At 48.4% G+C, this 16,935-nt stretch overlaps 5 protein-coding genes across 5 annotated transcripts; 3 read left to right on the top strand and 2 right to left on the bottom strand.

Annotated features, from left to right (window-relative positions):
• Positions 1–1,626: 1,626 nt before the first annotated feature.
• KY384_002823 (uncharacterized protein) lies at positions 1,627–2,916 on the top strand (the record flags this gene model as incomplete). Its single annotated transcript, XM_044811345.1, has 2 exons — positions 1,627–2,283; positions 2,413–2,916. The coding sequence occupies 2 exons, from the start codon at positions 1,627–1,629 to the stop codon at positions 2,914–2,916; spliced, it is 1,161 nt and encodes a 386-aa protein (XP_044672228.1).
• Positions 2,917–3,158: 242 nt separating this feature from the next.
• On the bottom strand, positions 3,159–5,141 carry KY384_002822 (uncharacterized protein; the record flags this gene model as incomplete). The annotated part of the gene is made up of 4 exons (XM_044811344.1): positions 3,159–3,833; positions 3,886–3,941; positions 4,021–4,318; positions 4,911–5,141. The coding sequence occupies 4 exons, from the start codon at positions 5,139–5,141 to the stop codon at positions 3,159–3,161; spliced, it is 1,260 nt and encodes a 419-aa protein (XP_044672227.1).
• A 1,914-nt stretch (positions 5,142–7,055) lies between these two features.
• On the top strand, positions 7,056–9,071 carry KY384_002821 (uncharacterized protein; the record flags this gene model as incomplete). Its single annotated transcript, XM_044811343.1, has 1 exon — positions 7,056–9,071. One exon carries the CDS (start codon positions 7,056–7,058, stop codon positions 9,069–9,071), a length of 2,016 nt encoding a protein of 671 aa, XP_044672226.1.
• A 2,552-nt stretch (positions 9,072–11,623) lies between these two features.
• On the bottom strand, positions 11,624–12,831 carry KY384_002820 (uncharacterized protein; the record flags this gene model as incomplete). The annotated part of the gene is made up of 3 exons (XM_044811342.1): positions 11,624–12,276; positions 12,330–12,608; positions 12,663–12,831. 3 exons carry the CDS (start codon positions 12,829–12,831, stop codon positions 11,624–11,626), a joined length of 1,101 nt encoding a protein of 366 aa, XP_044672225.1.
• A 3,057-nt stretch (positions 12,832–15,888) lies between these two features.
• On the top strand, positions 15,889–16,463 carry KY384_002819 (uncharacterized protein; the record flags this gene model as incomplete). Its single annotated transcript, XM_044811341.1, has 2 exons — positions 15,889–16,177; positions 16,399–16,463. 2 exons carry the CDS (start codon positions 15,889–15,891, stop codon positions 16,461–16,463), a joined length of 354 nt encoding a protein of 117 aa, XP_044672224.1.
• Between the last annotated feature and the right edge of the window lie 472 nt (positions 16,464–16,935).

Genomic DNA, 16,935 nt, shown 5'->3' with positions numbered 1-16,935 from the left:
GCTTTGATTCAGCTCAAGTCAGGCTGCCTATGAACACCCAGGATTCTGTGCGGAGGCGATCATTCTTCCAGCCATGACTCTTTGTACCGCCTTCGCGAACGTAGAAGGGAGCGAGCTGTATCACTGCCTGGTATGTCAACTGTTTGCCAGCAATTCTATGGCCCTGCTTCGACGGTAGTGTATCAACAAACACATGGCGCACCTTCTGGGAATGAGAGAAACCTGGATTCTGGAGGCTGGACGACCCTCGCGGCTGCGCTTAGTTGGCCTTTCGGGTAGTCAACCAATTAAATACTTTTCTGAACGCTTTGCAGGCAAGACTTCAGGATTCTGTTTGAGAGTATCGACACGGGAAGATCAAAAGATACAGTGAATCTGGATAGCCGACTGGCGACCACGCGAGGATCCCCAAATGTATTAAAGGTCGAGTATTCCACATTCCGTGCCTGGCTCTCGGAATTAGCGGCCGCGCTTTTATCTGGCTTGTGTTGGTTCTTCTTTTCCCTTTTAACACTTTGTGTACATACCCCCTCATCAAGCATACGCTCGCCACTACGGCGAAGTATCGATACGTCTTGAAAGCGGCCCTGTTCCAGCGTTCCAAAACAACGGTTGTGCATTTGAAAACTTTGAATGCGCATGAAGAGGGATGACCCGCATCACACACGAGCAATACGGGCTTTTGTCGACCCATAGGACCATACCTTTCGGCTACTCACCATCCTTCGCGTGGGTTAGGGATGAGTAGACGCAAAACTTGGTCCTGGTAGGGTACAGCAATCTTAGAGATCCTGGTTGAGAACACTCGTTCCACGCCCTGTTCTTGATATGGAGCACGACGAAGCTATCGAGTTCGATAGATTATGTGAGTCTTGTACCAAGCTCTTCGATCATGAAGCACAATGGAAAGACAATATTCTTTATCAAGAACTGGAGGATGATCGCCATTACCACCATCACCTGGATATACATGCGCTGGAGTCTTCAGCGAACGCAGGATGCCACCTTTGTAACCTGATTTTTGGCCAGATCGACTCGCTACACCTGGAACAAATGCACAAAGATATTGATGAGGCATTTGTTTCGTCATCCCGGCAGATAGGGATACTGATCCAATCATTCGGAACCTACTACAAGGCGCAAATATATGCCTGGATGCGTATCCCGCCTGCAGAGTCTGATTTGGAGTGTGATAACTGGACTTCGAATAGGAATCATCTTTCTTGGTCCCGAATTGCAGTGCTTGATCTTGACCATGAGGAGGACGACTATACCAATATCAAGCGTTCAACTTCTTCCTTCAACTGCGCTAACGCCACCCTTTGGCAGATTGCACAGTGGATGAGGGAGTGTGTAACATCTCACTATGAATGTTTCGACGTTCAAACTCTCGCTGCCACGAGGGACATCCTGCCGCTCAGACTACTAGATCTTTCCTCCACTTTGCCCCCGGATTTCATCAAATTGATTACCTGCGAAGAGCTCCCACCCCACACGGTGTACGCGACCTTGAGCCACTGCTGGGGTGGTGATTGCAAGACTACATTGACAACCAACAGCCTTTCTCTCTTCCAAGCCGGCTTTCACTTGAATGCCCTTCCCAACACATTTCAACATGCGGTGATAATGACTCGTAATCTCGGGATTCGTTATTTATGGATTGATGCTCTGTGCATTCTACAGAACTCAACGCAGGAATGGTTTCATGAAGCCTCGATAATGGGAGACATCTATGCAAATTCGACTCTTACCATTTCAGCAACAAACTCTATCAATTCCGATGGAGGCCTGTATTATTCGAGAACCCCTTTATCAGTGTGGCCGTGCCGTATTGAAGCAACGTGGACCTGTTTCCCAAGCAAAAAGATGGTGATGAAAACTCGTGGCTGGGCAGCTGAAAAAGCCATGAAGCCTTTGGGTGATCGAGGATGGGCATTCCAAGAATGGCTACTGTCAAAACGAACAATACATTTTTCAAAAGATCAAGTTCGGTGGCAATGTCATTGTTTGGCTGCTTCTGAGGTGTATCCTGAGGGTGTAGACTCCGAACTTTACGGAGTACCAACAAAGAACTTAATCAGGCTACTCAAAGAGAGTGACAATCCGAAAATCCTGTGGTTACGGATCAGACAAGAATTTTCCAAGAAGAGTCTGACAGTCGCCTCTGATAGACTTGCCGCATTTTCTGGCATTGCTCGCATGGTTTTCAAAGTAATGAATTGGCCCGAAGAAAACTTTGTTGCTGGTTTGTCGAGACCTGAGCTGCTGATTGAATTGCTCTGGGTAAAATCAGAATACCCAACCAAAATGAACAGTCCCCAGTCAGCTCAGTACATCGCGCCGTCATGGTCTTGGATCTCTGTCGACGGCCCATACTGGGACTATAGACAAAGACGAGCCAGATCAGATCAGCTGCACGCTTACGTCAATATACTCGAGGCAAGGACGTTCCTCTGTGATGATGCTTTTGGCCCTGTCACTGGTGGCCATCTCAATGTCCGGTGCACGCTATGGTCCGTCGAGCTCATGTACTTCCCGCGTGCGGACGGCGACGCCGCTAATCGCAAATGGAAGGCTATCTTTCAGGACGCCATCTCCTTAACGCACGAATGGAGCAACGCGAGTTTAGATAATGTTCCGCATACGCGCTCATCGCCCCCCATTCGGAGGACTTTCTATTACATGCCAATAATGAGTAGAGTGCAAGGCTTGGAGGAACGCAACTGTGACTTAGTTGGCCTTCTACTGGAGAAAGACGCTGATCATCATCATCAATACCGTCGAACAGGAATGCTGGAACTCTTTGAGATAGAACAGAAGACCTTACTCGCGTCTTCTGTTGGCTTAGTGAACATGGATTCGGCTGAAGCCCGCTCCATGGATGCTTCCAGGCTTTGCACTATCGACATAATCTAGCAGAACGGCAAGTATTGAATATGCTCAGGCAAGCCTACATCATCATTGGTAAACACAACGTAGCCTTGGTGCTTGTGAAAACGTCGCAGGCCATCGTAAAGAAGTACAAGCAAGGTCTACGTATGTCCGAATGTTCGACTCGAGGCCGACAGAAACGACAGATCACCCAATCTAACCAACACCGGCACAATTCCATTCAAAAATGTCGTCTGAGTGGCGGACACGGCAATGTTACACATACATCACTTCTCTGAGGCGGACTTTTCGATCTGCGTCGAGTCCTGAGGTACGAGACTGGCGCCTCTACTTCCCCTCAATTTCATACCGGTCTCCGGGTCCACGACACTGTTGCCTCTCTGCGCTGCTTGTACCAGCTCGGGATTCTGCTCGCGCAGCATAGCGTAGGTCTTCTCCGCCTCCCAATTGAACCAGCTGTTAGACGCAAAGAGAAGGTCCATTTCCTCGAGTGTACGCTGGTTAGACTCGGGATAGAACGCCCATACAACGGGAAGCGTGAAGAAATTGACAGCGCCGAAGATGTAGAAAGTCTTTTCGGCGAGGTTTGCGAAGATTATAGGCAGTAGGAGAACCGTCCATCCGTTTCCAATGGACCAACCTACGACACCCCATGCGTTGCCCTTGGCTCGGACTTGCAGGGGGAAAATCTCGGCAGGGTAGAGCCAGGGAATTGTGAGCCACGTGGCGCCAAAACCAATACTGAAGATGAAGGTGAAGGTGAAGGACGCAGCAGCGGCTCCAAACTGAGAAGCCTCGGAACTTCCCTTCGGATGGGTGCTTGCGGCTGCTGAGAGACCACCCGAAAGAAACATGGAAATGCCCATTACGATCGCTCCAAGGTAGAGCGAGGTCCGCCGACCGAGCTTGTCCAGAGTGAAGACGGCAAAAAGGGTTGAAAACTGACACATTAGCAATCATTCCCGGTAGGATGACGTTGTTCTAGTGCCGTACCATGTAAGTGATGTCGTTGACGCCAGCCAGCCAGCGCGCCTTCTGGCCAGAATAACCTGCCTGTCGGAAAATATCGTTTGCATCTATTCACGCGATCATCAGCATTGGGATGGAGCTGGTTTCATCAAGACTTACAGATGGTGACCCCTGCAATGCCAATCCATTCTTGTAGTATCTGAAGCCAGATAACCAATTGAACACGCCTGCCGAGGTGAAGAGAGCCAGAAGACCCACCGCCCACAGCCTTCGGCATGACGTCCCAAAGCATATGAAAATAGCTATTGGTCTTGCCGGACTTCCGCTCTAGTTCTGCAATATTGCGGATATCCTGGAATTCTGCTTCTGCGAGTTCGGCTTCATCCTCACCTCGGAGCCTAAGAAGAATGTAGCGCGCTTCGTCTTCGCGTCCCACCTTCACCAGCCAACGAGGTGACTCGGGGAAGAACCAAACAATGGCAGCCAGGAACAACAGAGGTATGATTTGGAATGCGACGGGGAAACGCCACACGAACTCGCTGTACCCGCCGCCAACGTACGAGCATCCACTGCATTATCAATGAGTATGAACCTGGACCTCTTATGGCTTTTGTATCCACTCACAATCCAAGCCAGTATGCAACAACGACTCCAAAGATATTCAAGAAGAATTCAATGGAAACGAACATTCCGCGAGAAGTGTGCGGAGCAGTTTCAGTAGACCAGACGGGGACGATGACGTTCAGCATTCCAGTGCCGATTCCATTGGCGACACGAGCTTGTAAATCATGTCAGCAACGAACTCAATGCCTTTCAAACATTCATACACCGGCACGTACCACAGATCATCCAGTCAGCATTCATAGCTGAGCACTGTAGACAAGCACCGAAGACTCCCCAAATCGCACCGATCCCGATGACCTTGATTCGACCGATCTTCTCAGCAATCCATCCGCCCCACAAGCTGCCCACTAGACAGCCGAGGTAGTACGCCGAGTTCTGCGACGATCTTAGTTGTCATTAGATTTCGTCATCCGACGAGGACTCACAATGCCACCTTGAAGTAGACTATTGTCTACTACGACTTGGGTCGTCCCGGGCTCAACATGGCCATATTTCATTTTGTGAACGGCAAAGTCGATCGAAACCATGACGCTACCCATCATGCCTTGATCGTAGCCAAAGAAGAAGATTGCCAAGCTACCTAGGCAGTTGATGGCGATAAGTAGAGAGCGCTTTTGGTACTGATGCACCACGTTCCATCTTCCGATACGATCCATACTGGCTGATGTCGTGCTATAGGGGAACGTAAAGGTGGATATCCAGCTGAAAATTTACAATAGTATGCTTGTGAGGAGATCTTGTGTGCCTGTCTTCCAGTGACTACGACTCACCGGAAGACCGGGCTCGCAGCCCTTCTTAACATGCTCTGCCAAAATTCACGCACTTCCACCAAGGCGATCAGACGACTTGATCCATGCGACCGCTTGTAAACGGTGTTCGCGGCATCCAGTATCTCCGTGGTTCTCTACTATGAGAAATGCAAACATGACGCAGACCACGGGCTGTTGCGAGCTGTTGCGAGCTCGACCCACTAAACTCGCAGTTGACTGCAAGGCTCTCTCACTGCTGCTAAAACCTATATGCAGGCTAATGCAGGGCTCGCAAAATATGTGTGGGCGGACCTGTCATATTGGAGCGCTTAGAGGCACGCCCCTGCTGGTGCTGCCGTACTTTATCCCCGAGAAACGTGATCGTGGAAGCTGACGTGAGCTTCATGCACGCTTCGCAAAATATGCTAGGAGCTGTATCTCAGCGAGAGACATATCAAAGTAGAAGTCGACGCTTCTAGTGATGGAGTTCTGGTGTCAGGCTATCACGGTGTTGTCGAACGCTTGATCGGCGGATCCGGGTTTCCTCTTACAACAAGCATCAGGGACCATCAGGATACTGGATGTCGCTAGAGAAGAATCAAGCTACATTGAGGCTTCCTTGATCGAGTCTACCCTACTCCTCATGGACCCATCAAACGATCTTGAGGTTCAATCCTTGATTCGTCAGAGCATGAGGTTGGGAATGATGTGAATCTTATTTGCGACGTGCATATTGTGGAGGCTCAGCAGGACGTGTAGCAGCAATACGCGCAAACCAGCTTCGTCTCCCGGTCTCCCGTGGGTCTGCTCAAGAGCCCAGCGACTTTTGATATGCCACGGTAAGAACAATGCACAGAACTTGTTCTGAACAAGCCTGTCAGGGCAGGCTTTGTCATGAATTGTCCATGACACGGCTGTCACACCTCTTTGAACAATTGATGTACTTGACCAAATGCCCGATTTAATGACCAATCAGTCAGCTTGATGATCCGCTCAGCTAATTGATCATTAAGCGATCTTGTCGACCAATCTATTGCTGCTCTTGGTCGAGCAGGGGTATTCCGTAGTTCTGGGCAGTCTTACCTTATTAGTCTTTAAAGGGTTTTACCGTCAATATACTACACTTGCTTTGAAGCTGACCACAGCCTCAATGTCGATTTGGTCAATTGCACCAACTGGTCTAAGAGGTGTGACAAATGCAGATTCTCGAGACCATTGGTATCGTTATCTGGGCTGTGTTGAATCATGAGTGATTTCAACGAGCAAAGCCCCGATAAGTATGAATTATGCACGTCAGCTGGAAGCCAACAAATGAGGAGGAGACATTACTCTCAGCTGTTGATTCATGTGGCATGGACTCTCGATGCTTCAGCGGAGCGCAGCCACGCTTAACCTGTCATTGCCTCACTTTTCTGTGTTTGTGCTTGTGCATCAGGTTGAATCGAAAGTGCTATGCATATTGAGGCGGAGGCGGACGGCGCATTTGCCATAAAGGGTCGACGACATTGCAACTTACATGTCCGTCGCATCACAAGGCTTTCTTGAAAATGCTTTTTTCCGCCCTATTCATAGGTACATAGCATGCGTTTGGGCTCCGATCAGCCTGCAGGGGTCCGTCCCTGCCAGTCAAATGCACCCAGCCACAGGGCAGGGTTATGCAGCAGAGGTACTGCTACCTAACGCGCCAGAGCCCGCAATCTTCATTTCATGACACAGAACATGTGGGACATGCGATGCAAAATAAGATTTTTGCAAAGTTAATTGGAGTCGGTATCGCATGCATTTCCACAACGATACAGTCGAACTTCTAACAAGGACGAGATGTCTCATGAAAATACCTCCCCCAACGGAGATGACTCAGCTGCCCAGAACCAACCTCATGCAATCAATGAGACCGTCCGATCCTCTGCTCCAAATGCGGAGAAAGAAGATCCGATTCCTGACCCGGATAGGAGGTTCTCATCGTATCCACGCATCATTGGAAAGACTCTCCTCGGTCTACTGCGCCCATCCTGTGGCCTTCCTGTTGCTCTCGCATTACTAGTCTTACCAGTTCTAAGTCTCGCGATCTGGATCCCCCTCGACCTACGGCGAGGAGAGAAAATTGGCCTGTCTTCTATTATCATCGGTGGAAGCCTCACCCAAACCCAAGCGAAAGCAATAGACGTGATGTCAACTGCTATCTTTGCACCGAGCCTGGTTTTCTGTCTTGATTTCTACTGGTTTTCGGCGGCTCGAGTCACAGTGAACAATGAAGAAACAAAGAATAGCGTTCCGTTAGGGAGTCTGGTCGAGGCTGGTAAGGTGGAATCTGGCACCTATAACCCAAGGGTCCTGTTCAGACTGCTCAATAAAGAAAATCCTAAGAGTTTTTTGCTGGCCCTTCTCGTCTTGGTATCAGCTGCAGCATTTTCCGCATTGCAAAATGTCATCGCCTACGAAGCTTTTCCCACACATGCTGGGACTTCTACGGTCAAAGTCTGTCAGATGAATGATTTTGCACGCGTCTCGAAGTTGGATTCAATTCCAAGCTACTCGTTTGACAATACGAATTTTACTACCTATGTGGAAAACGATTACAACTACACGCAACGACAACAATCGGACTTTCTGCCGCAAATCAGTGAAGTGCTAACCAAGGTTGCATTTGAGAACGCACTGAAGAAGCTAGATGATGGTAAGTACGTTGGAATCAACGCAACGCAAGCCTCGAGAAACGCACTACCGCCCGAGTTCATCAGCCTGACTAATGTACCTGGGTACCGATTGGGAACAGAATGTCAAGCCCGTCCTCCGGATAATGTTACGATCAATACAGCAGGAACGTACAATGTCGCCATCGATATGAAGCTAGAGAATGAGAAGAGCAATGATACCGTATTTCGGGCTGAATATCCGGGCAGAATGGATGTGTATACAAATGTGAACACTACTAAATTTGCCTTTGCTGGTTTCTTGACGAATCAAGCTCAAGCTCTGCAAGTCTACCTCGGAAGGTTCGTCGACTCGAAAATGACCCTAGATGCCATGCCATCTCCTTATGGTGATGTTATCTATAAGTCCTACAACATGACAGCTTTTGGATTCAATGGAACGAAAGCAACTATGTCAGCCTGGGGAATCATATGCAATATGACCCGACAGACCGGTCTACACAACCTCACACGCAAGGCTGATCTTTCGTGGGAGATTAAGGAAAGTACCTGGTCGGACGATCAGGAGATGACGTCCACTATGGTCGAAGATTGGCAGAAGGTACTGAACTTCCAAACACCGACAACTAATATGCCCGGCTGGGCACCTGCACTTCTTTCAAGCGCAGTGCGTTGTCCTGTGCCTCTGCTTTCAGACGGACAGTGCGGTACAAAAAAGGTCATAGACTATCAGACATACGCAATGAACTTCCTCTACGTCGCTGGAGAGATAGAGCGCATTCTTTACGAGATCAAAAATGCAGAAGCAACAGTAAATGTCAAGACTTATCTTCAAGTTACCGCCACCCAAAAAGTACTGCGATATCGAATGACATACGTGCCCCTGATTCTCCTCGGTGGAATTCTTAGCATTCTCTTCGCGGCAGTAATAACCCTGAGTCTAATACTTTTATGTCGCCAGACAATAAGCTATGCCACGTGGCGGGAGGTAGATATTCTCCGCATCGTGGTCGATACTATCGATGGCGTACAGCGCGGCCGCATTTTCAGAGACTTACACGACCTTAGCAACGACGAAATGAAAGCCCAGGCTAAGCTCTACAGAGTACGATACTTTCCAGACACAAGCGAAACAATACCAGTCGTCAGGTTATGTGGCACTGAGACTACCGAGAGCAAATAGTAAGCCCTGTTATTTGCTCTAGATCTCTGTTGATTTGGATCATAAGACCAGGAACCCCATCATTAAAGAGAAGGACACTTGACACAACGGAAAGTCTTGGACATGATGTCGTCTTTGGCAAGTAACATGGGATAGTTTGATAGCGAAGGGACACACATAGGTCCGTCAAATCGGGCGTCCGCATGATGTCAAAACCCGATATCGTCCTGGTTAAGACGTAGGTCTGAGATGAAATACAACAAGCGAATGAGCACACACTCGGCAGTAATCACTAACTAAGCAAAAGTGGTTATTATTTTCGTGAATCAAATCACGCATACAGGCTGCATCCGGCCTGGTCGGACTTCGCATGGTATTGATACAATGCCAAAAGCATGGTTTACATCTTGCAAAGTATGACCTAGTCTCTCAAAGTGGTGCCAACGTCTCATGAAAGCGGCTTATATAGATCTCCCTTCCAGCCTTCCGGCGCGATGCTATATTCTGCTTTCCATCGCAAAGAATCAATGTTCACTGTACCAGAGTCAGGGGTGTTATAATTGAAAGTGAATGTAGAGGCTTTAATTAAAGTTCCGTTAGGTGGACGGTCAATACTAAGTGATAGCACATTAGCGTTAGTTGCCGTCCTCAAAGGCATCACACAGGTCAAGGAACGATTTTGGTTCGTAGTTAGGATTTGAAGAAGGGGAAACAGAACGCCATCTCAAGAATGCGACTTACGTATGGGTCACCAAGAGTGTGAAATGATAAGCCGTGTCCCACCACGCAAATTTGGTCTGGTACGTCGCAGGCTTACAAGGTACAAAGACTCCTATCGAAGGAATCGTCGCGTTGCCACCTTTTAACTTCGAAAAATCGCACTTTCCGACTTTTACAGTCGACTCATCGTCGTGGATGTCAAAGCCTGCCCTGAGACGTTTGTTGTAGTAGCCAAGCCCAGTAATCATTAAAGTGTCGGCTACCGGGTCTGCCCCAAGAGATGATTGAGTTTGAATGAAAGGACATAAGAGGAGATGGCAAAACATCAGCTTGAGATATAAGGAGTGCATCGTGATGAGGTGGTTGGACTATTTAGCAAGTGTGCTGATCGTCGCTCGTTGCTTTCCAACAAGCAGGCAAGATGTCGATACAGAAGAGAAGTACGTCCTAGAGAACGAAACATATATCGCCACAAACGCAGAAAATGACGCAAAGCACAACACGATCAGAACACTGTTATAAGATCACAGTCATTGCGCTGAGTATGGCGCGACAGTATTGGGCAACCCGTATCCATCATGCTTGGTCTTCAGCTGCGGACTCTAAGCGCCAATTGGACAAAGGCGGATCGAAGTGCGGTAGTTGGGACTCTGGGCTCCAGCGAATCCATGTCTTAACCATATATATGCTGAAACGAAATGTTCCACTCTCGCATCCCTAGACACACGTGAGATGTCTTGCTTTTCATTGCTCAACTCGAGTAATATCTGAGAAATCTATGATTTGGTCTTCGTAAGCCTTTCTTCACTATGACACAACAAGTCAACTTATTCGTGGGTAATTTGATCGGTATCGTGCTCGTTTCGTCCCAGACGTATGACATGATCTCTACCTTTGCAAATCGCTTTCTTTGTGCGACGTCGAGATTCTCAAGGTGCAAACCAAGTCCACTTGCATCAAGCACTGATACAGATAGACCAGAAGCAGGGTAGGATAGCTTTGCCGTTTCAGAACTGAGGTTTGGGAATTCTTGACATTACTTACTAGGGCCATGATGGCAAACCCGTCGTCTGTCCCTATACTCTTTGAGACTGCTAACTTTGTTGCGAATCGTGCAAGGAGAGCCAAGGCGGTTGTGACAAGAAAGAAACCACGTTAAAATACTAACACGATTTTGGCATCCCTTGCAACGACGCCCGCAGCCAGGTGAGAGAGTACTGAATACCTTAGGAGGATGTAGGAATGATATCACATTATTTAGGTGTATCTCGAAAGGCTCTACTCAGCGCTTCTAGGATAAATATCTGGGATAACGACCGTTATCATATTCATTATGTCGTGAATTTATTCCTATCGCGGCGCTCTCATAAGAATTCCACGCCGCGCAGACACGTGAGGCAAGGTACAAGTCCAATAGGTTTTAAATCCTTAAGAGGAATCATGATACGAAAATGAGTAACCGCACAACGTCGACAAGATGCCGTTCAAGCTGCATATGTTCGGGGTATTTAGAGAATTCTGGGGATCGGGAGGGGATGGGGATAGATAGATGGGAAAAACGACTATCTTTTTCTTAGGGTTGAGGCAATGAATGCACTAGGGCGGTGAGTATACTGCCAGGATTGCTAAAGCTGAGCATGTGGACCTGTCGTAGAGGGGAGTGCTGCCTAATAGCTATGCTAATTAGAAGATTGAAATTAGATAGCTTCGTTCCCCATTTTTGAAATCAAGGCCTTCCCGGCCTATACCTGTGGCTATCTGCCGGTAGTGCCTATGATAGCTAAGGTCGGAAACTTTTGATTCTACTAGCTCAAAGCATGGTGCACTACTCTCAACGTTTTGCTAGCGAATGATCAATAGATGAGATTCGGGTCAATTCCCACAGCAGGGCCTAGAGTCGTTTCATATTGTGTCTTCCACCATTCCACCACAGCACGATCATTCTCAAAATATCGGAATCCCTGTGTCTGGGTTTTGTTGTTGGTATAGATCTCATTGCCTGATAGTGCGTTCAAGTGGTTGAGAGGTGTGGTAATCGTCTTCGACAAGGGCGCCTGCCATTCATCGCTCAAAATCCACGAGACGAAGAGTTTTGAGGATTCGGGGCATTTGGTTGAGCGGAAGATGGCCATGGTTTGGAACCAGGAGAAATATTCCTCTTTCGACGGAATCGTGGACTTGACCGCGGGGTTGAAGCCGTCAAGGTGAGTGGTGCTGAAAGTTATAGCGCGCTCGGACGAAGTGTTGTCGGCTCCCTGGGATAGCAGGATGAAAGGAGTAGCGCTGCCGCGCACCCATTGGACATCCTGCTGAGCTAGGCGCTCGAACCATTCAAAGCCATACTTGGCAATTTGGAGGGAGAACAGGTAAGCAATTGCATCGTCATCGTTAGGATAGGTTGAGATCAACTTTCCCTTCCATTTGGGGTCCAGTAGGTCCAGGTAATTGTCGGGTATCTCTGACTCCTTGATTTTGTTGCTGTCGTAGAAGAATTGTCCAAAACCAACTATGTCATGAGTCAGCGTTGGAAAAGAGAGAAATTTAACACAGTGTGCCTACATAAGTACACGGGGAGCCAGGCGCCATCGAAGTCTTTCTCGCCATTCACAAGGTCCGAGAAATTCTGCGGCTTGTAGAACATGAGACGATTCTGTGCCTTCCAGCGCGGGAAATCTTGAAGCGTCTGAAGGGCGGCAATGTCGATGTCCTCGTTACCGGCGTAAAAAGCACGGTCGATGCGTGAATCATGGTATTTAGAGAAGTCGGTGGTCAGATTCAGATCGATCAAAGGGAATCTTTTTTGGAAGCCTTCGATAGTGCCGGACCAGTAGCCTTTGGCTGTCGTACCTTAGTTAGCACTTGTGCGATCACCTGAAGGTAAAGATCTTATACCATCTCCTCCTGCTGCGACTCGGAGTTGGCTACATTTCTCAGCTTGTGCCGCCTGGTATATCTCGTCAAGAGTGCGATTTTCGACCGCGACGTTTGGTTGCCACTGCGCGTGAACAGCGGTCAATATCAACAAGACGGCCGAGGTAGCTATGAGCGTCAAACGAGCCATGTTGTCTGAGTGAGAATCGTGCTAAGATCGAGGGTATGGCTGCTATGTATGAGATGAAATGTGAGGAGAGCAAGGAGGCATTTTTATATATGATCTCAATCGGGGAAACATTGTCGAACGTCATGGCCGCCGAGGAGATTATTCAGGCTTATGCTACTTACCTCAGTTCTGTCGATTGATGCTATCACTAGTTTCCGTTTACTCAGAAATTGGAAATCTTGACAGTGAGTCGAGTATGTTGTCTAATTAGAACTACGGATCTGGAATTTGTCAGCAACGCAGTAGGTCACCCACTAATACCATTGGTGTGGCCTTCCCCATCTAGTTCTAGTGCCATGCGCCCTGCTTATCTCGCTACGACCGTAGCACCCAAGAAGCACCTAAGAAGCACCTAAGATCCCCCCAACTCGCGCGAGCCTCGGGGGACGTCCTCGCACCAGATTTTGGTCTTCTTGGCAATCCTGACGTCATCCATCGATGCAGTGGCTCATGATTCTCGGTCGAGAATTGCCTGCCAGACCCCCGACTAGACTAGAGGCCAAGAGCCAATTCGAACCAGAGCTTACCGATCGTTGTGGAAGGATGACAGCAGTAAAACTTCAGATCTTGGCAACAAGCGATAGGGGTGCACTTAGGTGTACATCACAGGCAGCACTCGCAGTACATTTGATCATACCTGCGTATTTAAGTACTCTATGACGTCATGAGGCGAGGCCCCTCACTCGAATTGATATTGTTTGCCTGCGACTCTTAGATTAGAAAGACTCTTTGATATCTGGGATCGGTACGCAACAAAAGAAGCGCAAAAAGTGAAATATGATGGCGATGCCCGGAATCGAACCGAGATTGTTTCGGGCATTGTAGGCCTTGAAGGTTCCACAACGAAATGTCTAGAGGAATGAGTCATGAATAATGTAATGTGGGACTTTGGCAATTCTTACGCTGCCATTACACCACATCACCAACTGAGATAGAGTGGCAACTTATTATAATTTATATACATATACCCACCGCGCGCTGGACTGGTGGTCGCGCGTTGAGCGCATGCCGACATACATTCACACACCATCTCTTACCTCATGAGTCATATTCTTTGATGGCACATCTTAGACTCAACTTTCGACAGAGCCTGTCCTAGTCTTACGCTTTGCAGTCTCTTTCGCGATAGAAACACCATAGACTATCTCTGATTCAAATGTTTGCCGCCGAAGCAGCAGGTGGTGACGGCCATCACCGCAAAGGCATTACAACACGCATCAATGGTCTCAGTTACGAAATATGCGACTGTCAGGAAAAGCCATAAACAACAGGCAGATACTAGACAAGCAATCGAAGCACTATACTCTGAATAACACAAGACACCTTCAGACACCTCGCGACAGGCCGCTCACAGTTTCAGGCTCAACAATCGCCAGAAATTCGACATCAACACCTGTTCATCTCTTAATATGAAGAGGATAGAAGTCCATACCTCTCCAGAAGAAGAATCAAAACGCACCCCTCACAATCCCAGCTTCCCGCTCTGCCACAACCACCCCCCCACCGCAACCGCCACCGCAACTCCCGTCCCCACCACACGAAGAAAAAAGGTCTGACTACAAGGATTACAAGTCAAGACCTCCAGATTATTACCAACCGGATCAATCACATAAGCCGCATAATAAGTCGGCATATACTGCGGCCTGAGGCCCGGGGCACCATTCCCCTTCCCGCCCGCCTTGATCGCAGCGTCAAAAAATTCGTGAACTTTGGACCTCCCTGTTTCTCCTATCATCGTTAGACTTGCCCAAACAAACAGTGTTAGAGGGGGTGGGGGCGACACGCACATCTCGTATACAAAGCAATATGCGCATACCCCGTCGGCGCCGCCTTCTCATTCTCCACCGCAATCCAGAGGCAAGGGATAGGATTGCCAAGCCCCACGACTTTCTCGTTTGGGTTGTAGATCTTGGTGAAGCCGAGGGGTGCGAGCGCTTTTTTGTAGAAATCTACTGTCTCGTTGAAGTTTGCGTGGGGCACGCTGATGCCGATGTGGTTCAGTGACATCTTCAAGAGATATGAGGATTGAGGATCAGTGGGGTAGAAGAAAGAGGAAAAACAATTACAATTGAATGAAATGAGGCTACGTTGAAGAATAGGGGGAAAGGGATGATCGACGATCACGTGGTTTGGCGATGAGTCACATTTGACGCGTTTGGACGCGTCCAGGCCCTTCTCATCGTCGATTGTCTCGGCGGCGGGAGGCTTTCCGACCTTGCTTCATACAGGCTTAGCTTTGGAGACTCCTTCAAGCTGCTTTGCCAGCAGTCTTCTTCGTCTGTGATGAAGAAGAGGGCCTTTTGAACCCAGCTTCATTAGTCTCACTCGCGGCATCGAGCAGGACGAAGCTCGACGTGGGTGCCTTTAGCCTTTGATATACCGCGCATGACAGGGCTAGAGATATTGACGGCTTACTGTGGGGAGGGTCACAGCCTTTTAATGGTCGTTTGGTTTCAGTCCACTCAAAGCAGAGGAGAGCCTGCGGCTATCGCCAGGCAAATGTTTGAGACAATGTTGTTTCGCCGATCGACCTTGTTGGGGCTTGGAAATACCTCTTTGTCCTCTATCCTTCCTGCATCCCTTCTCTTGTGGAGTCTTGACTGGAGGTCAAAGAGTTCGCACCATTCTCATCATGCAATCCGTTTGGCCATTGCCTTTTATAGCACTCATCGGTCTCATGGTTCAAAGTTACGCCCTTGCCATTCAAAATTGCTCTAGTACCTTACTTAGAGGACTCAATATTGATGTCGAGTAAGATGAGGTCTTCGTTGATACGCATATTGCTGACAGGCCTGAAGCCCCTATTTCATCAAGAATTCCAACCTGGCGCTCGGGTTCATCAACCTCTTGGACGCGAGAACGTTAGATCCCGTGTACGCTCGGAGCCGGGTGGTGCTTGCTGCAGGTGAAATCTGTGCATACGACAATCTGACATCCCGATTTCCGCCGAAGAATAAATGGGACAGCCATGGCTTCTTCCTTGAGCTGGACAATGGCAATCCAGAGTCTTATCTCCCCATGTCTTACTATGATGCGTGCAATGCTATGCGCGGCTTGCTTGAATACTCTGAGAAAAACCAGAAAGGAATCTACATGGAAAAGGCCTTCCTCGTCATCAGGTATCCTCGGCGCCAGAAACAGACCCTCGGAGCAGGTGATATGCTGTATGATGAGAGCGTCACTACACCTGCACTTGCTGCCCCTACGATGTTGACTCAGCGAGATAATCAAGAGCTAAGGAGACAAGAGGTCAAGAATGCCCTTCAAAATGTTCTCAATGGAGGCTATGCGGATTGTCTACCTCAAAGTCTTTAGCGCTCATACCTACTCTCACCACATAGTATGGATACGCTTAGGGGGAATGGATGGAGTAAGTTCGGTCTAAATTGAGCAATAGACGAGCATCCAGGTTCTGTATGATCAGTGCCCTAAACGTTCAAAATCTGAAAATCCTAATGGCCACTTTACAACAAGCGAATCTCGGCGAGCTGAAGAGAAGTAGGTAAGAAAATTTCAAGTGTCACACAGCCGCAACGACTCATCTTGGGCTCTCGGATAGAATTGATGTCCTTAGAAGTGTTGGGGATACCTAAGTTCTCAGAATCGCAGTAGTGGGCTCTGGTCTGTATTATCTTTTGGGTGTAGAAGTGACGAAGTATCCCATCGACCAAGGGTTACGATGGATGAATACTGAACACGACATCTCAAAAGAGCAATCGACCTGCCAAATGTGGATCCAATCTCCAGAAGCAGACTAGGTCGACCCTATGGAACTAATAGGTGGGTGCAAGTCTGTGGCAGGTTCCCACAGCAACTTAAGTACACCAAAATCGTCGAATGACTTTGAGGGAAATTGAGACTAGTGAAAAGGATCTCTTTAGCCAATAGCAGAACTTTACGATTCCACTTCTCCTGTCTAAAGCTGCTCGCCCGCGGTCTCTCAGACGTCCGTCGATTGTCTCGTATCAATCTGCTTCCTACAGCGAGCAAGACAATTTCCATAGGCGCCGTGAGCTAAACTTCAACCAATACAGCGTATGACCTCGTGGCCACGACGTCAAGTTT

This window comes from Bacidia gigantensis (genome assembly GCF_019456465.1).
Source record: "Bacidia gigantensis strain McMullin 20006 chromosome Unknown contig_156, whole genome shotgun sequence".
NCBI lineage: Eukaryota > Fungi > Ascomycota > Lecanoromycetes > Lecanorales > Ramalinaceae > Bacidia > Bacidia gigantensis.
The sequence above is the reverse complement of the archived record's forward strand: the minus strand, read 5'-3'. Positions and strand labels throughout refer to the sequence as shown.